The 22,632-nt window shown below is 46.3% G+C and overlaps 2 protein-coding genes across 3 annotated transcripts; one reads left to right on the top strand and one right to left on the bottom strand.

Moving 5' to 3' along the window:
- The first annotated feature begins 3,333 nt into the window (after positions 1 to 3,333).
- LOC108153656 (cell wall protein DAN4) lies at positions 3,334 to 14,165 on the top strand. Its single transcript, XM_017283764.2, has 3 exons — positions 3,334 to 3,755; positions 9,725 to 9,983; positions 10,040 to 14,165. Exons 2-3 carry the CDS (start codon positions 9,742 to 9,744, stop codon positions 13,773 to 13,775), a joined length of 3,978 nt encoding a protein of 1,325 aa, XP_017139253.1. The 5' UTR covers positions 3,334 to 3,755; positions 9,725 to 9,741; the 3' UTR covers positions 13,776 to 14,165.
- A 499-nt stretch (positions 14,166 to 14,664) lies between these two features.
- LOC108151897 (golgin subfamily A member 6C-like) lies at positions 14,665 to 20,746 on the bottom strand. 2 transcript variants are annotated; one of them, XM_017280800.2, is made up of 3 exons: positions 20,615 to 20,746; positions 16,823 to 16,897; positions 14,665 to 16,758 (listed from the first exon to the last, which is right to left on the bottom strand). In XM_017280800.2, the coding sequence occupies exon 3, from the start codon at positions 16,734 to 16,736 to the stop codon at positions 15,003 to 15,005; it is 1,734 nt and encodes a 577-aa protein (XP_017136289.1). In that variant the 5' UTR covers positions 16,737 to 16,758; positions 16,823 to 16,897; positions 20,615 to 20,746; the 3' UTR covers positions 14,665 to 15,002. The 2 variants fall into 2 exon arrangements, with proteins under 2 accessions (XP_017136289.1, XP_033244042.1); XM_033388151.1 differs by having other exon boundaries at positions 14,665 to 16,897.
- Positions 20,747 to 22,632: the final 1,886 nt, after the last annotated feature.

Genomic DNA, 22,632 nt, shown 5'->3' on the forward strand with positions numbered 1-22,632 from the left:
GCTTTTCAACCTTCGCCTACTTTCGGTTTGCCACAACCAACAACTCATTTACATGCCTGGCCGGCTCATAAATCTCAGCTTCCAAATTAAATCTAATTCAAATGGACCTCCGGTCCAATCTTTGAATCTTATTTTGCTTGCCAGTAGGAGAATGGGAGAGAGGGTGAGGCTGGCTTGGGTTTCCTTCCTGTTTGCCTTGGTGTTCAGCAAACACACATTGCCGGGGCGGGACTTTGACTTTCCCTCCTCCTCTCTTCTCAAGTGTCGGCTCAAGTGTTGTTTGTCTCTGGAACAGGCCTGACTGTCGTGGTCGTCTCGGCTGTTATGCAAGCGAACTGGGAGGAGGAGTCTTTCAGTTATGGGAAATTTGTCAATTTTTTGACGAGTATACTTAAATTCTTCAAATCGGTCGAGGAAAAAACATAAATAATTTAACAACGGCTCACAGAAAGGATCTTGCACAATCTCATGGCGCGGCATGCCTGCGGCCGCGTGTCTGCATACAATTTGCAGCTAATTTCGATGCTAATTAACAAGCCGAACAACATTGACGATCGATTGATTGGGGGTCTTACTCTTACGGACAATAAATGGCTGCCAAAGACAGAGATTGCAGAGTGAAATTCAATCCGACGAGCGTCTCTTGGGCAACGAACTTGGCATTGCGCCGCAAGCTGAATAGTGATGCTCACTAATTCACGGGCTAGAATTGGCACAATTAATGAATGTGACGTCAGTATATAATTAGAGGAATGATCTGGTTTTCGTATAACCATTTCATGCATATGCATATGCGGACTGGGTTGGGTTGGAAACGAATTGGTTTTGGATTGGATTGAATAATCTTAGCCACGCGATTGAATAATTTCTTTTGAATTTTTGCATACTGCGCTCCCCTAAGGCAGCAAAGCCGAAGCTTTTGATACACTAATATAATATTAAAATGCTCTCCCTGAAGTGCAATGGTTTCATAGACTCGACTATTTATGCTGCTAAAAAATAGATAGAGAAAGAGGTGCTTCCTTCTTTGAATTGTTCAACCTCTGCTCAAAATCATAGCACTCTTACACCTCGAAAAAAATGGTATAGAAAAAAGCGATTTTGCGTCCGTTTTGTTTTCTGTCTGTTTCACTTTTCTCTCGTTCACTTCTCCGCTTTTGTTGCTGGTCGGGAGAGAGAGAAAGAGAGAGAGAGACTACGGCAGCAAAGTCAAATCCGAAATTAGCAAAGCAAACAACACACGGAGAAAGTGAATGGCCGAATAAAGTAAAAGCAGGCACAGCACATATTGGAGGGAGGGGAGCACCGGCAACGCGGACACAGCCAACGCCTTATCACAACCAACACAGAGAACTCTGCTCTTAATGGAGAGCTACACAGGTTGTCAGAAAGATTTGACGGCATGACATGACACAATGTATTTCAGATGCATGATGGACTGCCAGAGAACTCTCGGGGGACCTCCACGCATAAACGCTTGGTACTCGTATCAGTGGCTATAATTTTGCAAGTACCGACAGCACTTCACATTTTGGCCCCTGCGATGCTCCAAAGTTCCATTCCATGACACACAGCCCTGCATTCCGCTCCACATCCACCTCCCCAGCATTTTGGCCATGTCATGTCAAGAGTTTATGGGTTTTGTCATTTTCCGTTTTTATTTAAGCTTCAGTTTTGTTTTTTTTTAAGTTTTTTGTGGCAGTGTCTTGTATTATTTTGTGTTGCAATTCGGAGTGTGTGCAAAAGGCAAAGTCAAAGCGCAAGCGCACCAAATATAAAGCACTTGGAAAAACCTTACAGTCCGCAGCCCCTAAGCACAAGCCTCTTCTGCCCCGCCAGGTCTCTTGTCTCCACACCAAGTTGTTGGGCTGCTCCCCCTGAAAAATGATTTAAGTGCGGCACAACTCAAGCCAAACGCAAAAGCCGCAGACGAAATTTGTCGCGTCAGCGTTAAATTGTGTCAAATGTTGTCACAGACAAAAAGAGGGTTCCCCTCGGAAGGGAGTAACCATTTCATCTTTGGGTAACCATATTTCTGTGCAAATGGCAAATGTTACAAATAACCAACCAAATAATCGTTTTACTTACTCCATATGTCAAGCGCGTCAAAGTGAAGAGATTTACCAACGGACCCCAATACGAACCCCAAACCATTGCGAGGGCAAAAAGAGAGATAATCTAAAAATAATCCAAGAACAAAGCAACAAAAAGAATCCTTACTAGGGAGGCTCGGCATCGCACATTACGTACTTCTCGTACTTCGCTCGAACTTCTGTCTCGATTCTCGGTTGCGGACAACGCGATCCCGAGTCTTGGTCGCACACAACTCCGTCTGTTATTTGTTTGTGCTTTCTAAGAATATGGGATGGAATGGGATCCGCTGCTCTAGATATGAAAACTAGAACGGGGAGCTAAAAAAAAGATTGTTGTTCAAGGAATCTATACTTTCATGAAGATGAAGTGCAATTCATGAAGTATACATATGAATGTACATTTAAATAAAAATTGTAAAAAATTATAAAAGAGTGAAACATCTTTGAAGTTCCATTGAGGATCTGGATCCCATAGGTTAATCAAGCCGCGCTTTCCACAATTTTTTCTTTCCCCATGAATCAGATCACAGTAGTTAGGCTGTTCGACGGGGAGTGGAAGTGCATTGAGGCATACGACCGACATATTGCAGTAGCTCCACCATCTCCCTGTCCCCCACTTCACAGTCTGTCTGTTTATTATGCAACGAGAGCAGCGACCACAATGAGATCGACGCATTGTAATCAAAAACCAAATCAATTTGGTCCCCTCCACCCCGAAAGTGCGTCTCGTGCGAGAGAAAGAAAACCCAAGAAATTTGAATTTGTCAATTGGGGGAAAGGCGACGATGATGCTGCTTGCTGCTGCTGACCAAAGTGAAATGTCTGGAGTGAAGATGGACCCAAAACCTGTCCACAGAATGCTGTTCACCTTCCCCCTCGCAGCATTGGAGAGCCGATCGTGGTCGGATCCGATCGCATCCGATCCGTACTTGGTCAAGGTAAGCGAGGCACTTAAGCTATGAATCGAATCTGCGGCTGATGACAGGTCACGCCTCGGGGGCAATAGACAACGATTCGGATGCAGACTTTGGCACAGAATCGAAATGAAATGAATCGAATGGAGTCCCACCCAGTGGCAGCTTCTAGAGAGGCACTACTGCTGCTGCTGCTGCTGCTGTTGCTACCGCTCTCTTTTCCAGCCGCACTTCAAAGTTGACGACGCAACCGCAGAGGCAGCCGCAGAGGCAGCCGCAGAGGCAGCCGCAGCGGCAGCTCTGGCTTCAGTACAACTCGAGCGCTCATTGAAAATGGTCTGCAGGCCGCGCATGTGCCAAGCCCCAATACCGATTCCGAAACCGATTCGAAACATAAACAAAAACAGAAACCGAAACCACAGTCGCAGTCGCAGCCAAAATAAAAATACAAATCAAAATCAAACCGAAAATCAACTCAAAGCCCGAAGCCCAGCTCCAGTCGCGTGCTCGTATTTTGCTGCCATTTAATTTTTGGTTTCATTATATATTTTTTGTTGTTGTGTGTGAATTTTTTGTGTGTGCACCGCCTCGAAAAGTTGTGAAAAAAGAGAGCAATTCGATTCGATTTTGGATTGGGGCTTTTCGATTATATATTGGATCGGAGCGGCAGAAGAGCGGCAGAGCGGAGTGGAAGCCGATCGATCGAACGGCAGAGGAGAGCATCGGACAAGCACCGAATATTGAAAATGTAATTGGAAAATGCTGGCCAATAGGAGGGGGTCTGGCAGATGGGAGGGGGGAGGACGGGGTGTGACAGGTTCAGGTTCCCCCTGGCAGCTGCAGGTTGTATTGTGGGGAAACCGGGAAAGTGGATGGCAAAGCAAAACAAAAGACTGCAGCAACGAACTTGATTCAATTGTCGTGCGGCGTGTCGGCCGTAGTGTGGGACTGTGGGACGGTGAATGGAGCCACTGAAACGACCTTGACACAAGGGCAACCACAGATTACAGATTTTTCAAATGGGCGTGGAAACGGTAGGGGTGAAGTACTTAGGAAATGATATTGATATGATAATAGGTGTTAAAGTGCTGTGGAAATTATATTGAAAAGGAACTTTTAATTCTCCATTGATTGACTTAGAAGATATATTTATTAAGTATCTTCACCGCTAACTCTATCCCAGGTCGAAAATCATTGAGTAAAGAAGGCAATTCTCGGATCAAAATATGAATTGTGACATCCCCAAAAAGTGGTGTTCAAGAATTCGGGACTCTTTGGGATTATTTACGCTTTTATGGGTGATAGCAATTTTAAGAAGGGAATCCCTTTACTCTTACTCTGTCTTGTTCTCAGAGAGAGAAGCGCATCACCTCTCTTCCACGCCTCCTCTATCCTAGTGAGATACTCGTACTCTTTCAAAAGTTAAACAGCGACTCTTTGCAGTCGAAAGAGGAATGATTGTTTCTCTTAAAATATTTATTAAAACGTAGTATAATCTATCTGAGAACTCAAAAATACTATGGCCTTGCTTTATCCCAGTGAGACGCGAACTCGTTTGGGGGCAGGAAGGAATTTAAAATTTCCACATTTTTGAAGGGGAATGAAGTGCTCAAATCTCCTGAAATATCTATGAAAATGTTGTCCCATCTATCTGGGAACCAAAACAAATTGTTCTCTTTAGTTCTCTTTAGTGCCCAAATACAAGAGCAGAAACCACTGTCAAAAACTACTTCTATAACAGCGACTGGCAGTGAAATAATCCGCCGGAATATCAAAAACAATTATCCAACGAATGCAACAACAATTCCAGCGACACTCTTCACATTTAGGGCCAGCAAACTAAAAGGCCAGAAACTAAAAGAAACAAAAAGCCATTTGGAAAATTAAGCAAAAGTGAACGCCCGTAAAGTGTTTTAATATTTATTATTATAATTATTGCTGGCAGAGGCTCTCTTTCTGTGGATGCGAATGTGTTATACGTTATACGTTGGGTGAAAGTGTCCGTAAAAAGGGAAACAACAGGCCACAAAAGCCGAAACCCACTTGACAAAAAGACCACAAACAAAGCGACAAACGAAACGAAAGAGGGCCAACAAATAAATACTCGTAATAAAAATAAACAATAATTAGGGGGGGCATCTGCCAAGGCAAGAAAAAGTGTTGCCAATAAATAGATCCAAATACAGATCAAAATATCCCATAAAAATACATCAGCCCGACCAAAAACAAAACCAAATCCAGTTGGCCAAGTTAGCGGCAGCAACTGCTACTGGGACTGGGACCGGCAGTGGGACTGGCACTGGCACTGGGACTGCGACTGGTGGCAGCAGCTGCCTGGTCTGGCTTTTCCTGGCCGCCCAAAACAACATTCACTTGTCATAAGCATTTAAGAGCTGGCTTAAATAGAATTTACCACCAACGGCAGCAGCAGCAGCAGCAGCAGCACAACCACCACCAGAGAGACTCTCGACACTGGAGCTGGCCAAAAACCCAGTCTGGTGGCCTGTAAAACAAGGAAAATTACCACAAAAACCACACAAAGCCACAGGCATCAGGCATTCAGCTTTAGTTTAAGCCACACAGCTTCAGCTTTAGCTGCGAGTAAAAGTGGTGCGATGATGAGGCCACAACTCCGACTCCGACTACGACTCCAATTCCAGCTTCAACCCGCTTTGTGGGCTGACTGACGAATTTGTGACTTGATTTGTCGCCGTCCGTCTGACTAATTGGCCAAAGTGAGAGCCAAGCCGCGCCGCCCCGAGGCGCTTTCTCGACTCGCCAAATCCGGAAATGGTGTGGTGGAAGATGAGACACGACAAGCGACAAACAACAAACAACAAACGACAGCGACAGACAGGTGACCTTCAGATTCGGTGAAAGAGGGAGTGCCAGAGGCTCTGTTGACCCAATTCTGTGATCTCACACCTCCATGGCCCATGCATGGCCATGTTTCCAAGAATCATAGGTATACCGTTCTCTTTGTGATGTCCGATGCCTGAATGACCTTTCTGTTGGCCAACCAGTCTCTGCTCATTGCTCTCATGGCTCTTAGGCCCCAACTAATGCACTAATGAAGTGGCTGCTTCGGCCTAAACAATTGCCTTTTGTTTTTATTGTGTGTGTCCCCCTTTTCTGCGCTGCCTTTTTTATTGTAAATTGCCCGGCAATCACCCAGAAATGAGGGAGAGGCAGTACAGTAGATGCGGTAGATGCCGGAGATTCATGGTTAAAGTCATTCAAGTCAAGGGCCTGCGACCAAATTAAGGGTGCACTTTTTGCTTTAGACCATGTTTTTGTCTTATAATTTTGCTGAATTTCACATGATCTATGGATATGCCAAAGTTTAATGGCACTCGGGCATTTTGCAGAGCTCGAGGTGACGTCAAATACAAAAAAAAACGAAGATGATGGCAGTGGGTAGTGGGCAATGGATTACTTGATTACTTGGTGGAATCTGAACCTTGTGGTCCCACAAAAGTCACAACATTCATGCCTAGAAGTCGACCGCTGATAGACATTTTCGAATGGTTTCTGAAGGGGGATTGTACTTTGATATCTTTGCGTGTAAGATTTCGCAAAAACTTGTACGTTTCTGTCAGCTTCTGTCAAAGTTTAACGACCAGAAGTCGTGTAACATTAGTCAGTGGGCAACAACAAAATTATACAACATTTTCTACATTTCCGATTCCAACTATGAGATCAAGGCCTTTAACATCTGGATATCTGAGTGGAGTCTGTCGGAGCTTCCGCATAAGCACACGTACAATGTGGGGTATACGCATGGGGTGTTCAAAATTGAAATTTCAAGATTTATAAATAATGAAAATAAGGAATATAATAGAAATGCTGCAAATGAGTGAAGAGAAATGCCGCCAATTAGTCGTGGAAATGTCCCACTACCACTCCCACTGCCACTCGTTTGGGGACTAGGTTATTGAGTGTGTAATGTAATGTTAATAATCGTTTGGAATTACTTAACACAAATTTAATTGTTGCCACACAAGACACACAAACACACACGAATGTAACAATATGTTTAATGCGCTCCAGTGACGTCGTCGTCATCATCATCATCATCGTCGTCATAGTCGTAGTCATAGTCTTGCCTGTGGTCTTGTCTTGGATTGGGAATGCACTCACTCACAAAAGATTGACTCACATTTCGTGCCTGCCTGCCTGCCTGCCGCCCTGCCGCAATGGCAGCAAATTATTTGCGTTTTGATTATGGGTATGGCACGAGCACGAGTACGGGGCTTCTCTATAGACAGTCGCGCACACGGCGCCGGCGCCGAGCCACGCTGTTGGATTATGAAATTTAAATGCATTTTTCCTCCCTTAAGCGAAATACGCAATGCGGAATTGTCGTCATGCTCTTGGGGGGCATGATAAATAAATATTACAAATAATTATATTATATTAAGGGAGACTACAAAATTATTACCGAGAAAATCAATCAAAGGATTTTCATAGTTAGGATTTACATACATATATGTTATCAATTGGTTCCTGTTATCATCTCTTTATTATTCAACTTTGAGTTTGATCTGTTTTACTCAAATAATAATTATTATGGATAAATATTAATGTAAATAATTCTTATCACCGAAGAATATTCTTAGAACATAAAATAAATTTGTATGGTGTAATTTTTAAAATATATCTTTTAATGATGAATATTGATATACGGAACAGTTTTGGCCTATGGAAGATACATATTTTATAGCCTGGTTTATATAATGCATGCTTTAATGGTCTCAAAAGAAGTGAGGTTTTGTTGGTCGATTGTATGTTTTTATGACTACTGTTTGGGTAAGGAAAGTGTATGTACTTATATCCAAACGAATGTTCAAGCAGTTGCAGAATCAGAAAGATCGATTCCGATTGGATAATTGGTATAGGTAGAATAAGCACAACTAGTTGAAGAGCATATGATGTTTGGCTCTTTGAACTCCTGGCTTTCGTTATTTTCGGAGGAGGGTATCGAAGTGTCGAGGCACGCGTTCCAAATGATTTTTTTTAAGGGTATTTTTCTTATTTTGCATTCGTTAAGTAGCTTTGTTTCCAAACAAAAAGAACATAACAGAATACATTAGAATAAATAGAATTTTGTATAAAGAATGCTATTGATCCACAGCCCATAGCAGGGGTTTTGTAAAAAGTACAGTACTCTGATTATTGGTTGGATGACTGATGATTTGCACGATTATGGATAAAATATAAATGGTAGCTTTGGTTCTTGTAAGAAATGTAATACGAGTTTCAGTCTTCAAAAAGGTGATCTGATGTGTTGTGATCTCTCTCTTTGTCTCTGTACCGTCAGATGTCATCTGACGGCATTCCAGCTCAAGATACTCCGAGATGCCTGCATATCCACTAGAGCACTAGAGACTGGCCATTCCAATTCCAATACCATTTAAAAGACCGCGAGTTGCAGTTGACTGCTCCACTCAGAATGCCCGGCACGTAGCTGTCGAATGGGTTTTCCAGTTCATTTCAGTTCAGTTAAAGAGCTGGAGAGTCGCATAGCTTGGCCATAAACTGGTCACCCCCCTGCTCCAACTCCCGGCACACGTTTCGACCAGATTATCTAACAGTTCATTTCGCTAACGGCTTCGCCGGACGGCTTCTCGCTTGCTACTGCTGTTGATGGCTAACGTCTTCGTCATCGCTTTCTACGGCACTCTCATTAAATTTATGATTTAACTACGGCAATTAAGTGAAAATTAAACGCTTCGATGGCTACGATAGATGGAGTACTCACTCCCAGCGCTCCTCAATCGTACGCCTCATTCCCTTTCCTTAAATGAGGAAAAATCTATAATAAATTGGGACAGATCCCCGCCACAGCCTGTGGCCCAAACTACATTTCCATTCCCATATCTCTCTCTGCCTCCTGTCTCTTGCATCACTCTTTCATCCTGTTGAGGATCTCTCTTTACGGTCGGCAATCGGTGACGCTGCCGCTTGCATAATCCCCAATCTTGGAGCATCGAAAAATCATAACAAATGATGGTAATTCCCACCTTCTCTCTCTCTCCATTCCCCCCCCACTTAGTGCTCTTCAAGCAAATGTTTCTCGGACTTTTTACGAGTAGCGGCGTTCGTTTTGTGTCTTGTCTTGTTTTTTTTCTGTTGGTACAATAAATTTTGTACACTTGTCCGCATGTTTGTCTGTCTGTCTTTTGACGAGAAATTTGTCATGCATTTCATTTGATTTCTTTCACGTTTTCAAGTTATTATTTCGCCTCTCTGCCATTTCTCTCGGCTTCCACCTATTTTTTTATTTTTCCTGGGCGGAAATTTTTCGTACTACTCCGTTGATCTTTTTACACAAATGTATACATTTATTTGTATGATGAATGGATGAATGGATAGATGAATGTTGAGGGAGCCACTCAACTGGAAGTGGTTTCGAGTGAAATGAGAGCTGGGCCTGGGCCAGAGAAGCGGGAGATCAAATAGAAACCTACTTATGGGCGGAAACAAGCGAGTACTTCGTCTATCATATGGCCAAAATAAGGGCTTAAATAAAATATCTTTGGGAGGGAAACTGTACTTTATGTGTGGGGGCATCGTAGTTTTGGGGCACGTGCGCCTCCATTTTGTATGTTTTCATGCAGGCAATCCATGGGTTGTCCGTGGGATGTTCTCGGATGATGCTGAACACCTAGATAGATAGTTCTCAAAAATCGTTTCTTTTCTTCTCCTTTCGGCTAGCTCTCCGGGGCGGCATCATGCAACAAGGTCCGAGCTTCTTCGAGTGCTTCCTGGCACTGTGTCTACTGCTGCAGCTGGGAAGCCTGGGTGTCAGGGCTTTGCCGACCATTCAGGGCAGCACCGCCAATGCCAACAAGGGCACGAACTATCTGCAGCAACAGCTGGACAAGAGCTTCTTTCAGCCGCCAGAGATCGAGCAGACGATCGATGAAGTGCAAAAGATACTGGCCAACGATCCGGCCCTGCCACGACTGACGCGGTAAGTAAATGCGTGGTAATTTCCGGACTTACGTGACACATACCCTCTAACCCCAGCGGCGAAATCGAGGAGCTCTACGAGAAGGTGACGCGCGAGGAGTACGAGAAGAGCATCGAAGCGGGCGACATGAGCCGGGCGGACAGCATGCGGGCCCTGATGCTCGTGCTGCCCTTCAACACGGACAACAACACCGAGGAGAATCTGCAAGAGCTGTACACCCGACCACCAGTCACGAGGGTTATCGATGCGTACACCCCCCCGGATCCCATTAAGTTCCTCACACCCGACCCGAATGCCGTGCCCCGGAGTACGGTGCCTGGCGGCAATCCCCGTGTGGCTGCCACCACCTACAAGCCAGCCTATGCCGGAGCACTCCTCTATCCCCATTCCCAGATAAAACAGCAGCAGCAGCAGCAGCATCAGCAGCAGTTCCGGCCTATGCCCTCGGCCACCACCTATCATCCTCCTGCGCCACCTCCGGTGATGTACCAGGACTTCCAGCCGGTGATCTCCACTCCTTCGTCTCTAGCGGCCCCTGGTCCGTCCGGCTCGCAGCGTTTCAGCTCCCATTACAGCGCCAAGAATGCACAGTTCCTGCGCAAGCGGAAGCCCACATCCAGCACGGTCAAGCCCGTGGCGGACATTCTCGAGAGCCTGGGCATTGTGTCCGGGTCCGGCCACCATGCGGAAGGCGATTCGACCCACAAGCGGTACGCCATGGATGACTACTATCCGTCGGAGAGTGCCCCACAGCCAGCGGTGGTGGCGGTGGCGGATCTGCGTGGCCTCCAGGGTGCCCGCATCCGGCCGGATGCCTACTCCAACTTCAAGCCCCTGAACATCGGCGAAGAGCTGCGTGTGAAGCCCGAGGTTGAGGGCTACCTCACGCGCTTCGGGATTGTGAAGAAGGCACCCAAGTCCCTGAAGAAGAGTGCCCCGCCAACGGAGGAGCCAGCCGGCGCCCATACGGAACTCTCGACGGCGACGGCACGTCTGCCGCCGCAGAGCAATGCAGAGCTGGCGAAACTGCTGGAGAATCTGCAGGAGTTGGAGCGGCTACAGTCGCAGCCCAAAAGGAAACAGGCTTCGACAACCACCAAACCGAGCACCTCAACCACTACCAGCACCACCACGACGACGACGACGACAACAACAACGACACCAGCGCCAGTGCAGCTCATCACCCATGGGGAGCCACTGCTCATTGAGGCGAAGAAGCCAAGAAGACGCATCGATCCCAACATTGACATCAACTTTGCCAATGCAGGGAACCACCAGGCAACGGGCAGCCGCTCAGACGAGCTGTCGAAGCTGCTGCAGAATCTCCAGGAGCTGGAGAAGCTCAAGATCAATCCGGAGAACGTGCTGAAGGCAACCAATTCCAATCCGGGTGTCCAGACCCTCAGTAACCGTTTCTCTTCGACCACCAGCACCACCAGCACAACGCCTCCTCCTCCACCTCCTCCGCCACGGACTACACCAGCTAGTGATGCTCGCGATCTGCAGCTGATCTTGCGGCAGCTCCAACAGCTGGAGAGGATGAGAACACCAGCGACCAGCACCACCGTGAAGCCTAGACCCCTCGATCTGGGTCTGGGTCTGGGTTTGGGCCTCAGTCAGGCCAATTCCCTGGGCGCCGCAGATCTTCTCCAGCTGCAGCGCCTCCTCAGCGACGACCGGGAGCTGGAGAAACTCTACGAGCAGGCAAGAAGCACAAAAAGAAAGCAGCCAAAGAGCACCACCACCAGTACCAGCACCAGCACCAGCACCAGCACCACGAGCACAAGCACCACAAGCACAAGCACCACCACGACACCGCGCACCACCAAGACAGCATCAGTGGACCATGCCCAGTTCGAGGCGCTAATCACGAGGGTCCAGCAGCTGGAGCGACTGCAGCAGCCAAAGCCAACGACCCCGAACTTTCTCACCCGGAACGTGGCCGGATCAGAGGCCATTGCAGGAGAAGGAAACAGATCCGGAGGCCTTGGCCTGGCAAGCAACGACTTTGCTCAAATCCAGCAGCTCTCACCCACATCGACGACTCCGTTTGGCCAGGTAGAGATCTCCACAGCCGCCTCCACATCCAAACAGCGACCGCTGAGCAATTTCGAGAGGAGCAACGGACTGCTGCAGGAAGTGCAGCCGCAGGACTACGTGCAGCTGCAGAAGCTGCTCAGCAAGGTCCAGGAGCTAGAGCGAGTGCAGCTCCAGACGGACCACCAGAGTTCGCCTCCACAGCTTGCCACCGCCGCCTCTGTGCGCACTCCGAACGTGAAGAGTCTGAATGGGGCCCACATCGTGTATGCCCAGTCCGTGGCGGAGATGGAGCCAGAGCCGGAGCTGAAGCTGGATCTGCCAGTGTACCAGAAGCCTGCAGCCAGCGCTCAGCAGAGCTCCAGCGAGGAGCTGCGCGAGTTGGCCATGTCACAGCCGGCTCATCCGCAAAAAGGATCATCCTCCACCGACCAGGCCTTTGGCCAGCAATTCCAGCAGTTCTTTGGCAGTCTGGAGGATACGGGCGAGCGACAGAGCTACCACCAAATGCAGCCCATCTACAAGACGCCCACGGCAACGCCCACGGCAACACCCACACCTCTGCCGGTGACTCCTTCAGCGCCACGCTTTGTGCCGGCCAGGAGACCCAATCCCACGACACCCGGCCCAAGACAGGCCGATCTCGAGGAGCTGCAGAAGCTGCTGTATAATACCCAGCAGCTCCAGAAGCTGGGCGTGTCCCTGCCCCATGAGCTCTCCCAGCAGCTCGAGAGCCAGCTGCAGTCGACGACGACCTCAACCACGACCACGACTACGACACCAGCACCACTACAGACGGTAGACTCCTCCTCGCCGGCGGTCTTCTCTCTGACCACCATCAAGCCGGCGTCACCCCGACCACGCCGACCAGCCACGCACACGACGGAAAGCAGCGTGGAGCTGCCCGTGTTCAGTGCCACCAAGATCATAGAGGCAGCCATCAAGCGAGCGGCCAACCGGATAGGTGTGTCCACAGAGCAGCCCCCGCCCCTGGGAATGGGAATGGGGCAGGGATTTCGACGACGCAGCGACGATGAGGATGCGGCGGCCGAAGATCTGGACATAGAGGATGGTGGACGGGAGGGTGTCCTCGATGGCGATCTCATGGCCGAGTTCAGTGAACTCAACTATCAGCTGGCAAAGCCGGAGCAAGAGTCACAGCCGGAGAAGAGAGAGACGGCGAACCTCAGCGAGCTGCAGCGTTTGATTAGCAATCTCCAGGAGCTGCAGCAGCTCAACGTGAGTCTGGATCGGGTGCAGCCACAACCACAGGCACAGCCACAGTCTCAGGATGCCGTCTATCTTCAGTCGCTGCAGGATGGCCACAGCAACGAAACCTTTAAGTCGAGGCGTCAGAGCGAAGCAAACACCACCACAGAGAAAGCAGAGACCACCACCCATGCCCCCACACGGATCAGCCTGAGTCTGGGACTGGACGACGGAGACATGGACACAGGATCCACTATAGAATCATCATCATCATCATCATCGTCGCCATCGCCATCTCCCTCCGATTCGAACAACTCCACGGAGGAGTCACGCAATGGTTCGCTCGATGATCTCGCGGACTCCTTTGGGCCGGATCCAGTCACCGAGGATCCGCCGCCTGCAAAGAAAAAGAACGGCTTCTACTTCCTGGCCGACTGGAACTCCTTCCTCGAGGTCGGTGACGGCGATGATCAAGTGGTGGTGCGCCTGAGTCCCAAGATCGGCGATCCGCGACTCTTCCTGCCCGTCAAGATCCCTTCCTCCTAGATACTTACACCAGACAAAAATATAAATATGTGTACATATGTTTCCCCTCTGTCCCGTCCCCCTACCAAGGGGGTATCCAAACTATCCTAATCGTAATCGTAATCGTTATCGTATCCGTATCCGTATGTGTGTGTATTTATTGTAGTCACTGTTCTTTCTCTGCTCCTCCACCGGAATCAGGATCCGGATCGAGTGGTGGTGTTTTCCAGGGATCCAGATCCCGTAGTCATAAGTGTGGCATAGGCTGTAAGAGTCAGTCATCCGGTGTCAAGAAACCAACATAAAGAGTCGTCGTGGTTTTATGATACAAGTACTATGTATATCTATATGTATTGTATTGTAACTAGAATTTTTGAATAAAAGATTTATTGATAAAGTTAAGAGAACCCACAGATACACACGAGCGAGTCCGGAATCCGGAATATGATTGGACTGGTATAGAATATGTTTAACTAAAATGAGTTGAGTGGATTATGGGGAAATAAGCCACAAGACCACAGTAGTCTCTACCAATTTTCTATTGGAATCGATGGGAATCCAATTCCCGACAGGGAAACCAATGCCTCCTCCAATTCCAATCGGTTCAAAAACCTATGTTACCATCGAAGAAGTTGTTCTTTAATTGAGACAGCCTCCATTTTACCATCAAAGGTTTTCCCCCACAAGACTCCCTTGACCTGGCATCTCCATTTTCACCACCAAATTCTGGGCAGAATATTGTTTGGGAGTACGTTCAAGTATCCGCATTCAACTGCAGCAGAAGGCCTCGGACGACAATAGTGCTCTCAAGGGCATTCAGGATGAATAGGAGCACCACTCAGCCACGCTGCACCGAATGGTTGTTCTTGAACTGTAGGAACTGCTGTACAATAAAATGGCGGTTGCACAATTTAACCAGGAAAAGAGCTCAATGTATTGCAATTCAATATGTATATGTACCCACCAGCAAGTTCTGGTTCTTTGGAACTAGTTTTCTCACTGGGCGCGTTGAATTTTGATAATTAATTTTGAAAAACTGTGTGAGTACAAAATAGTACAATTGTGAATTTGAATGATACATTGCTGGTATAGTGTGGTGTCTGGGTAAATAGATGTCCCCGTTCATAAATCGTAAAAAATATAACAATAGTACATATATAGATAAACTCTAGTTGTATATATGTATTGTATGTAGTGTAGTGTATAGTGGATGTACTGTAGGTTACATTATTGCTGATAAGTTTCTAGTTAATTTTCATCGTTTGATGAACGACAGCTTCCAGTCGATGGCCTGGCCTCCATCGATTGCATAGGATGCATCTGGGTCACCCAGTAGTCGGTGGACAAGTCACAGAATGTCTTGAACACATCTTCTAGTACCTCCTCGGGGTCCATCTTCAGGTGGTTCCGTCCTAGAATCTGGGACATCGAGATGTTGCTGCTGGAGCTGCTGGGACTGGTGTTGGCGGTGTGGCTTATTTTGGACAGCTTATCCACATGACGGACCATCTTCATGAGCAGGGAGTGCAGTTTTTGGTTCTTTCCATGCTCGTGGTCAGCACCAGCCCCATCGCCCTCGCCATCCCCCTGCCGTGAGCATTCTGAACAGCTGTGGACCTGTCTTTTGGACAGTTCAAGTTTAAAGCTTTCCTTCAGCTTCTTGAAGCAATCGCGTGTATTTGTGGCATCCGCACGTAACTTTGCGTTCAGAGATTCTAGTAGCTCTATGGCCTTCTTTTGCACAACCATCCGCTTTTCAAGTTCAGAGTTCTCATCGAGGGCTATTTTGAGTCCCTTTGAATGGAGGTCCAAGCGGTTCAACATTAATTTCATGTGACCTACTTTGTCTTGTAACTTTTCGTTCGTAGAACGAACTTTCTCAAGAGTTTTATTTTTCTCGTGAAGCTCGTTTTGGAGTTTACGACAGAATTCCTTGACTTTCTCATTCCCCGCCAATTTGTCTCTGTAAAAGACAGTCTTGTAGAGCTCTATTTCCTTTAAAAGCTTCTCATTGGCAGTGGCCAGGCGCTTGGAATTTGATTGCACCTCTGTGAGTTCCTGCTGGAGTTCTTTGTTCTTTTGCACTTCCTCGGAGCTCTCGTCAAAGTACTGGTTCTTGTAGAACTTCAGCTCCTCTTGAAGCTTTTCATTTTCAGCGCTCAGATTCTGCATTTCTTCGGTCGCACCGATGGCTTTCTCCTCTAATTCTTCGTTGTACTTTTCCAAGTCCTGAATAACAGTTTGATTCTGGTGGAGCTCGGTTTTAAGAGCGGCACAAAGTAATTTGTATTTCCGATTGGGGCCGCCGGCCGCTCTCTCTCCCTCTCCCAGACTCTTGTAGAAGTTTACCTCTTCGACGAGCTTTTCCTTTTCATCGGCCAGGCTCTGGCACATCTCTTGGGCCTGCTGCAATTCGCTTCGGAGGACGGCACAAACTCCGTTGTGCTTCTGCACCTGTTCAGAGCGCTGCTCGTAAAACTTCTGCGTGGCACGTTCCAATTCCACCATAAAATGTTGACTTTCAGCTGCCAAGTTGCGGCAGGAGGTGCTCGCACTCTCCAGACTCTTTCTACAATTCTCTAGTTCTTGGCGCAGATCGCTGTTCATCTTCTTCTCGTTCGACAGAATCTGCTTTTCTTTTTTGGCCGCATTACTTTTCAGCTTGACCACATTGTTCAGATGTATATAACGTTCGACAATTTCATCGAGGAAACCAGTCGGATCCTGTTTAAAGTGTTCCACAAAGTTCCAATGCCTCAAGTCCATCTCGTCTGAATTATCCGAATCTGTTTCATTATCCTGCATGCAATACCCTGAAGCGCACCCATCTGATATAGATGAAGATGATGCATGCACCGCGTTGTTTGATTGCGATGAGCCGGACCCAGATCCAACCGATCCTGTACCCTGTTTCGAGAGCATGTGTTTTGATTCGCACGACTCACAGCTGTACATGTAGCCGCCATTCTCCTCCGAATCCATGATTGTATAAATTTTAGTAGATCTGTTGGGTGTTAAGCTATACTTTAGACCTCTGAGAAGCCCCCACCAATGCAATCTCTCCTCACTATGTCACTGTATCAGTTCCTAGTTCGTAAACGCAAGGCAGTTATCATTTCTTGAGGCGGCAAATCAAAGTTTGGCTAGAAAAATAATTATTATTTAAACTATGATTTTGAGCTCGAATAAATTTCAATTTGAACTAAAGTTGTAAAGTTGCTAATGTTTAGTTTGAAGCTAAAATCAATGATAAATTTACTTAAAACATTCAAATATACAAAATACATTTCAAATTCCAGCGCTGCCACTTGGTCAAACCCCTGCCCCACTGAGTATTTCCTTTAAATTAAGATAGCTTCTTATGTCTTATTAAATTCTTCTTAACAGGTTTGATCACTGTGTTGTCGGTAGCTAAAATCTGTCCTTGACATTTTTAACTTTTGCGCCCTTTTGTTAGGTGCTATCGATGTTTTCGATAAGTCAAAAGGCAAACATCGTTTAACATCGTAAACTCAAGGCAGCTATCATTTCTTGAGGCGGCAAATCAAGGTTTGGCTAGAAAAATAATTATTATTTAAACTATGATTTTGAGCTCGAATAAATTTCAATTTGAACTAAAGTTGTAAAGTTGCTAATGTTTAGTTTGAAGCTAAAATCAATTATAAATTTACTTAAAACATTCAAATATACAAAATACATTTCGAATTCCAGCGCTGCCACTTGGTCAAACCCCTGCCCCACTGAGTATTTCCTTTAAATTAAGATAGCTTCTTATGTCTTATTAAATTCTTCTTAACAGGTTTGATCACTGTGTTGTCGGTAGCTAAAATCTGTCCTTGACATTTTTAACTTGCGCCCTTCTGTTAGGTGCTATTTTCGATAAGTCAAAAGGCAAACAACGTTTAACATCGGGTAACACTAATTTGTAAACCGTGTTTTAGTCAAAATACAATACATTTGAGTACTTAAAAGTAGTTAATATTGTAGAAAATGTATTCTTTAATGGGATAAAATTAAGTGGGCCAAGCTAAGATATCTATATAGCTAGTAATATTTGACGGAATAACAAAATCGATTAATATGTAAAATATAACTTGAATTCGTCAGTATATTTTCGGTATATTTTTTAAACGAGAAGCTATATTTTAATATATATCTGAGAGTCGGACCGTATATGTTTTATCGATAATTCCGCGGTCACACTGGTTGGAAAGTAAAATGCTCTGTATAGTTTGTAATATTCGACGGAATATGATACATTTTCGGTATTTTTTAGAGTGAGACCGTAGATTTAATTGGGACTTGCTCTCCTTTCTTTGGGACTTACTCTCTATTTTGTGATGGGATATCCTCTCTTCGTGGAGGGATTTTTCCTCGCCACAATGTCCCTTTTCAGCTCCACACTCACTTTAGTTTTCTTACATGTTATGCTGCTGGCAACATTCAATTTGTATGGGCCAGACTCATGTGCCGTCAAATCGAGCAGCACTGTTCCACAACATTGTGCGGATTGCGCAACATTTTGCATACCCTGGGAAATGGATATTATAGAGCTGAGAGAATGTTTGTCATCTAATGATAAAGGCCAAACTATTCAGTTTCTGTTTTAAAGGTATTTCAACGATATTTTGAAGGTTTTAGTCTTCTCACAGAAACCAATAATGGGTATCGGGATCGAGATATATTTACAAGACCCTAATCATATGCATTAATATGTCCAAAACACAACAATCTGAGATCATTTCTATATTAATTACGTTTTAAAACAGCTTGGAAAAACAGTTTCTTCATATATATTAACGAAATAGGGTATAGCTGTGCCAAACTCCGGTGGGCGTGACATTTCATACTCACTTACGTTGCCACTGTTTTTTTGTTGACCTTTTTTGTTTAAACCTTGTTTTCTACACTATACAACAAAAAAGAGTACTTAAAAGTAGTCAATCAGGTAGAAAATTGATTCATTAATCGGATAACATTAGGTGGGTATGACTAAATGTTCTATCTAGCTAGTAATATTCGACGGAACATCAAAATTGCAATATGCTTTCCAATACTCGACGGAGCACGATTAACCCATTGCAAGCCAAGGGGGTATTTCAATTTTCCACCGAAAATAATGAAAATTTAATAATGTTAGCGTAGTTGAGGTGAAAGTTAGCGTGGTTATTTTTAAGTTCAGATGAAAGATGGCATGAATCTACAAGAAGAATTTACAATCGTTAATATAGTCCGCCATTTACCTCAAGTGGTTGAACTTTTTAAATAGAGGGGGCTTATGTGGGCTAAGTTCGTTTTCTTATCGATAAGTCCGCGGTCACACTGGTACACGGCCTTGCCGCCCCAATCTGTCTCGGCCCGCGGCCGCAACAACCCACACACCCCACAGGAAGATGCTTGGTAAACGCGAATCCTCCGTCAAATGAAACGAGCGGTAGCTATGCGCGCGTCGATAAACAAATTTAAAAACTACGAAATTCGCTCGAACTTAAAAAAAAAACTTCGCTTATACGTGGGTTCAAATCCTTAGCCGCGCATCGAAAAGTGCAATAGAAATGACTTTGTGCAATTGTTTAATCTAATAAAAGTGATTTGGCGCGGCCGCTCCAACAACCGTTCAACAGCGGAGAAAAACGTGAGAGCCAGCGGGCACGGTAACGGGAGTGTCCTGCACCTTTTTTGCGAGTGTGTGTGCGTCTCTTTTTGTTTATAGGTGTCCTCCGGTGGTTCCTCTCGTTGGCGCTAGCCGCAGCCCCCTCCGTCGGCCAAATTAGGGCGTGTGTTGAAATTTTGTCAAGGAGCCAAAGGAAAGCAACAAAAAAACACAGAGAGAGAGGAGACCCAACGAAACGAAGAGTACGAGTGCAGTAAGTGTTATTTATTCTGTGTGAAGAGGAGCGGGGCTTAGTGAAACGGTTGAGAAATTGCATATCGTAGTTTTTTATTTGTTTGTCCATTTGTATTGCCTTTGCTCCGTTATCTCCACGAAACTCCTGTGTGTCAGTGTGTGTTTGTGTGTGAAAAATCAATAAAAATTTCCGAGTGCGTGTGTGTGTGTGTGTGCAGCAGCCAGGGACGCTCGCTCTCTGTAGGCGGTGTTGCTGCTGGCCACAAATTTGCGTGCTGTGTAGGCCATGGAGGAGAGCGATAGGGATAGAGACTAGACTGGTTCTAAGATAATCTCGCGTGTTTAATTACTTAGCTAGTTTAAAATGTGTGCTAATGAAACTCCCTCCTCATCGCCTCTCGCATCTGCCCTTCTGCTGTTGGCGGCATATTGCCCACCACCATGAAACAAAACCGTCCTACCACTAACGGGAGCGTCCCAGCAGAGCAAGCAGGGCGACGCCGGCAGCGTAGTCCTAATGGCGCCCTGCGGATGTTTTTTGTAGATAAAAAGAAAACGAAACAAAAGGAAATGACAAAATTCGCAAAAAAAAAAAATAAACGGAAAGAGACAGGGAGAGGCCGCGATCCAGCAGATCCGTAGTGTCACGAGTTCTTGCATAACGACCCCTCCCCCGCCATTAATCCCCCTGCCATCATTAATAACCCTTTTAAAGCTCTTTTCGTTCCGCTCCACCAGGGTTCCCTTTCTGACCACTTTTTGGATGACTCACGTCATAAGCGTGACGCACCCCTCCTACCCAGGTTCTGTCCAGGCCCCTCCCCGCATCAAGATTCGCCACGGCATAAGGTCGTCCTTGACAGGACGGGACGCCGCGAGATATAAATCTGTATAGTGTGGCACTTATCGCTTGAGGGACCGCGGAAAGCAGTTGCCGGGCGGCTGGGCCCGATGACAACATTATGGCAGCAACAACAAAAACAACAACAAATTAAATAAAATTCAAACTTACTCTTCGCCTTATCCTGTTCTAGTCAGTCACCAATAGGCGCGGTGTTCCTTTTAGGGAATGTGTTATCCGCCACAAGTTCTGTTGGGTTGAAATAGGGCTATAACTTCTGACCTCAGGGCATCCCCCCCCCCCCACGTTCTGAAAAAATAATTTTGTATAATTATTTTTTGTATAGGCTCTAGGTTTTTCAAGGGCTCTGATAGCTGTGAGCACCCGAAAATGATATAAGTCTTAGGCGAAGGGATCTAAGTTTCGATGAAATCACGAAATTTGTCGAATGAACGACACTGAACTTGACATTGAACTCGGATCAGGATTGCCTGGCCCGCTCTGTCACGCTCTTCGTTCTGCCTTTTGCTCTCTCCTTTCTGCTACGGGTCTTTTGCTTTTGCTTGTGGTGTGGTCAGTGTGCGGGGTGCATGAATGCAAGGTGGGGCCTTTAGTTGAATTTTATTAGCAAAATTTGGAATGCGTCACCTTGCATAAAAATACCCTGCTCTCTTGATCTGTGTGCCAGAGAGTGGTTAAACTACTGGCAGACTATTGTGGGAGCCGCTCTCTCAGATGCTGCGAGTAGGTGTATAGGGTATACGAATTATCATCTACCCGAGACCATCTGCAGTCGATCTTCCCTTCCCTTCCGTCTCCATCCTGCTCTTCGCCTGGTTCCTGCTGAGAGTGTGGGAACGGGATCCGAGGCGGATTGTCCTCCTACTCGAAAACAAAAACGAATACAAAAGCAACAACAGCCGCGCAGCATGCGGAGGAAGCAGCAGAAGACAAAAGTCGCTGGCCTTTTTGGGGCTGCGCCTGCGCATAAAATTCCTTTGCGTCGCCTGCCGTCGCTGCTGCCCGAAAGCGGCGCGTGCGTCGCGTTACGCTCTGCTGCTAAAGAGGAGACGAGAGAGAAAAGCAGCAAAGCAGCATCAAAGGCAGAGGCAGTGGCAGAGGCGAAGGCGAAGGCTGGAAGGAGGCCGAAGGCAAAATATATGTAGCGCATCAGAGTGCGGATATCCCTTACAGGCCGTATGGGGGGCTTGTATATTGTTTATTTTGGGCGCATACGAACGTCAACTATAATTTTTGTTCTAGTAGTATTGTTTGCTATGGTTTTTCTGCTTGATGCTTTAGCTAAAGCTAAAGGGCACTTTTGGGGTACATCAAACTTAATGCCGTTATCTGATACATCCATCGTATTATCTGTGCCTACACATGTACAGACATTCCCACAGCTGTAATGACGGGTTGCCTAGTGAAACCGAAGCTAAAACATAAGCAAGAGTCATCAGCAATTGAATCTCCTTCCCTCCTCCTTCACCGGGCACGGGGCGGGCGCTTGCACCGCCAAATTTGCTGTCCAGGAACTCGAAAAATCTCAGATGAAGATGTACACACATGCATACATACATACATACGTATGTATTTATGTGTGATTATGTTCTCGAAATATGCAAAGAACCGTTTGGCTCTACTTTTTTGGGTTCTTCTCTTGTTACGGTTTGGCTCTGTCTCCGTCCCTGTCTCTCGCGCTCTCTTCAAGCAGCCATCGAACCTAATTAGCATTTTCAAACGTCAATTAAACTTCGTTCTACCTCTTCCGTTGCCTCTGTCGCTGTCTCTGCTCTGCTCTGCTCATTTCTGCTTCTCCTCTGCCTCTGCTTGTCTCTGCTCTATCAAACTGTTAGCTCTGCCTGCTCTTCTGCTCTTCTACTCCTCTGCTCTTTCTCCCTCTCTAACTGTTAAAGTGACCAAGTGACCAAACGGTTGTTGTCATCGCTTGTTCTCTCTGTTCCTGTCTCTCCGTCTCTCCCTCTGTTCACTTCCCGCACCCTACGTTATTTATTCGTAAAAGTTTATTGCTCCAAATCTGCGAAATCTGCGATAAAATAACTCTCGCTCGTAAAAGGGGGTAACAATTGATTGGCAGAGGCCTCCCTCCAAATGGGGAAGGGAAGCAAGAGGAAGGCATGCCAGTGCTGTGCTGTGGAGTGGAGGAACCTGAAACTAGAGCGGCAACC

This window comes from Drosophila miranda, chromosome XR (genome assembly GCF_003369915.1).
Source record: "Drosophila miranda strain MSH22 chromosome XR, D.miranda_PacBio2.1, whole genome shotgun sequence".
In the NCBI taxonomy this organism is placed as follows: domain Eukaryota; kingdom Metazoa; phylum Arthropoda; class Insecta; order Diptera; family Drosophilidae; genus Drosophila; species Drosophila miranda.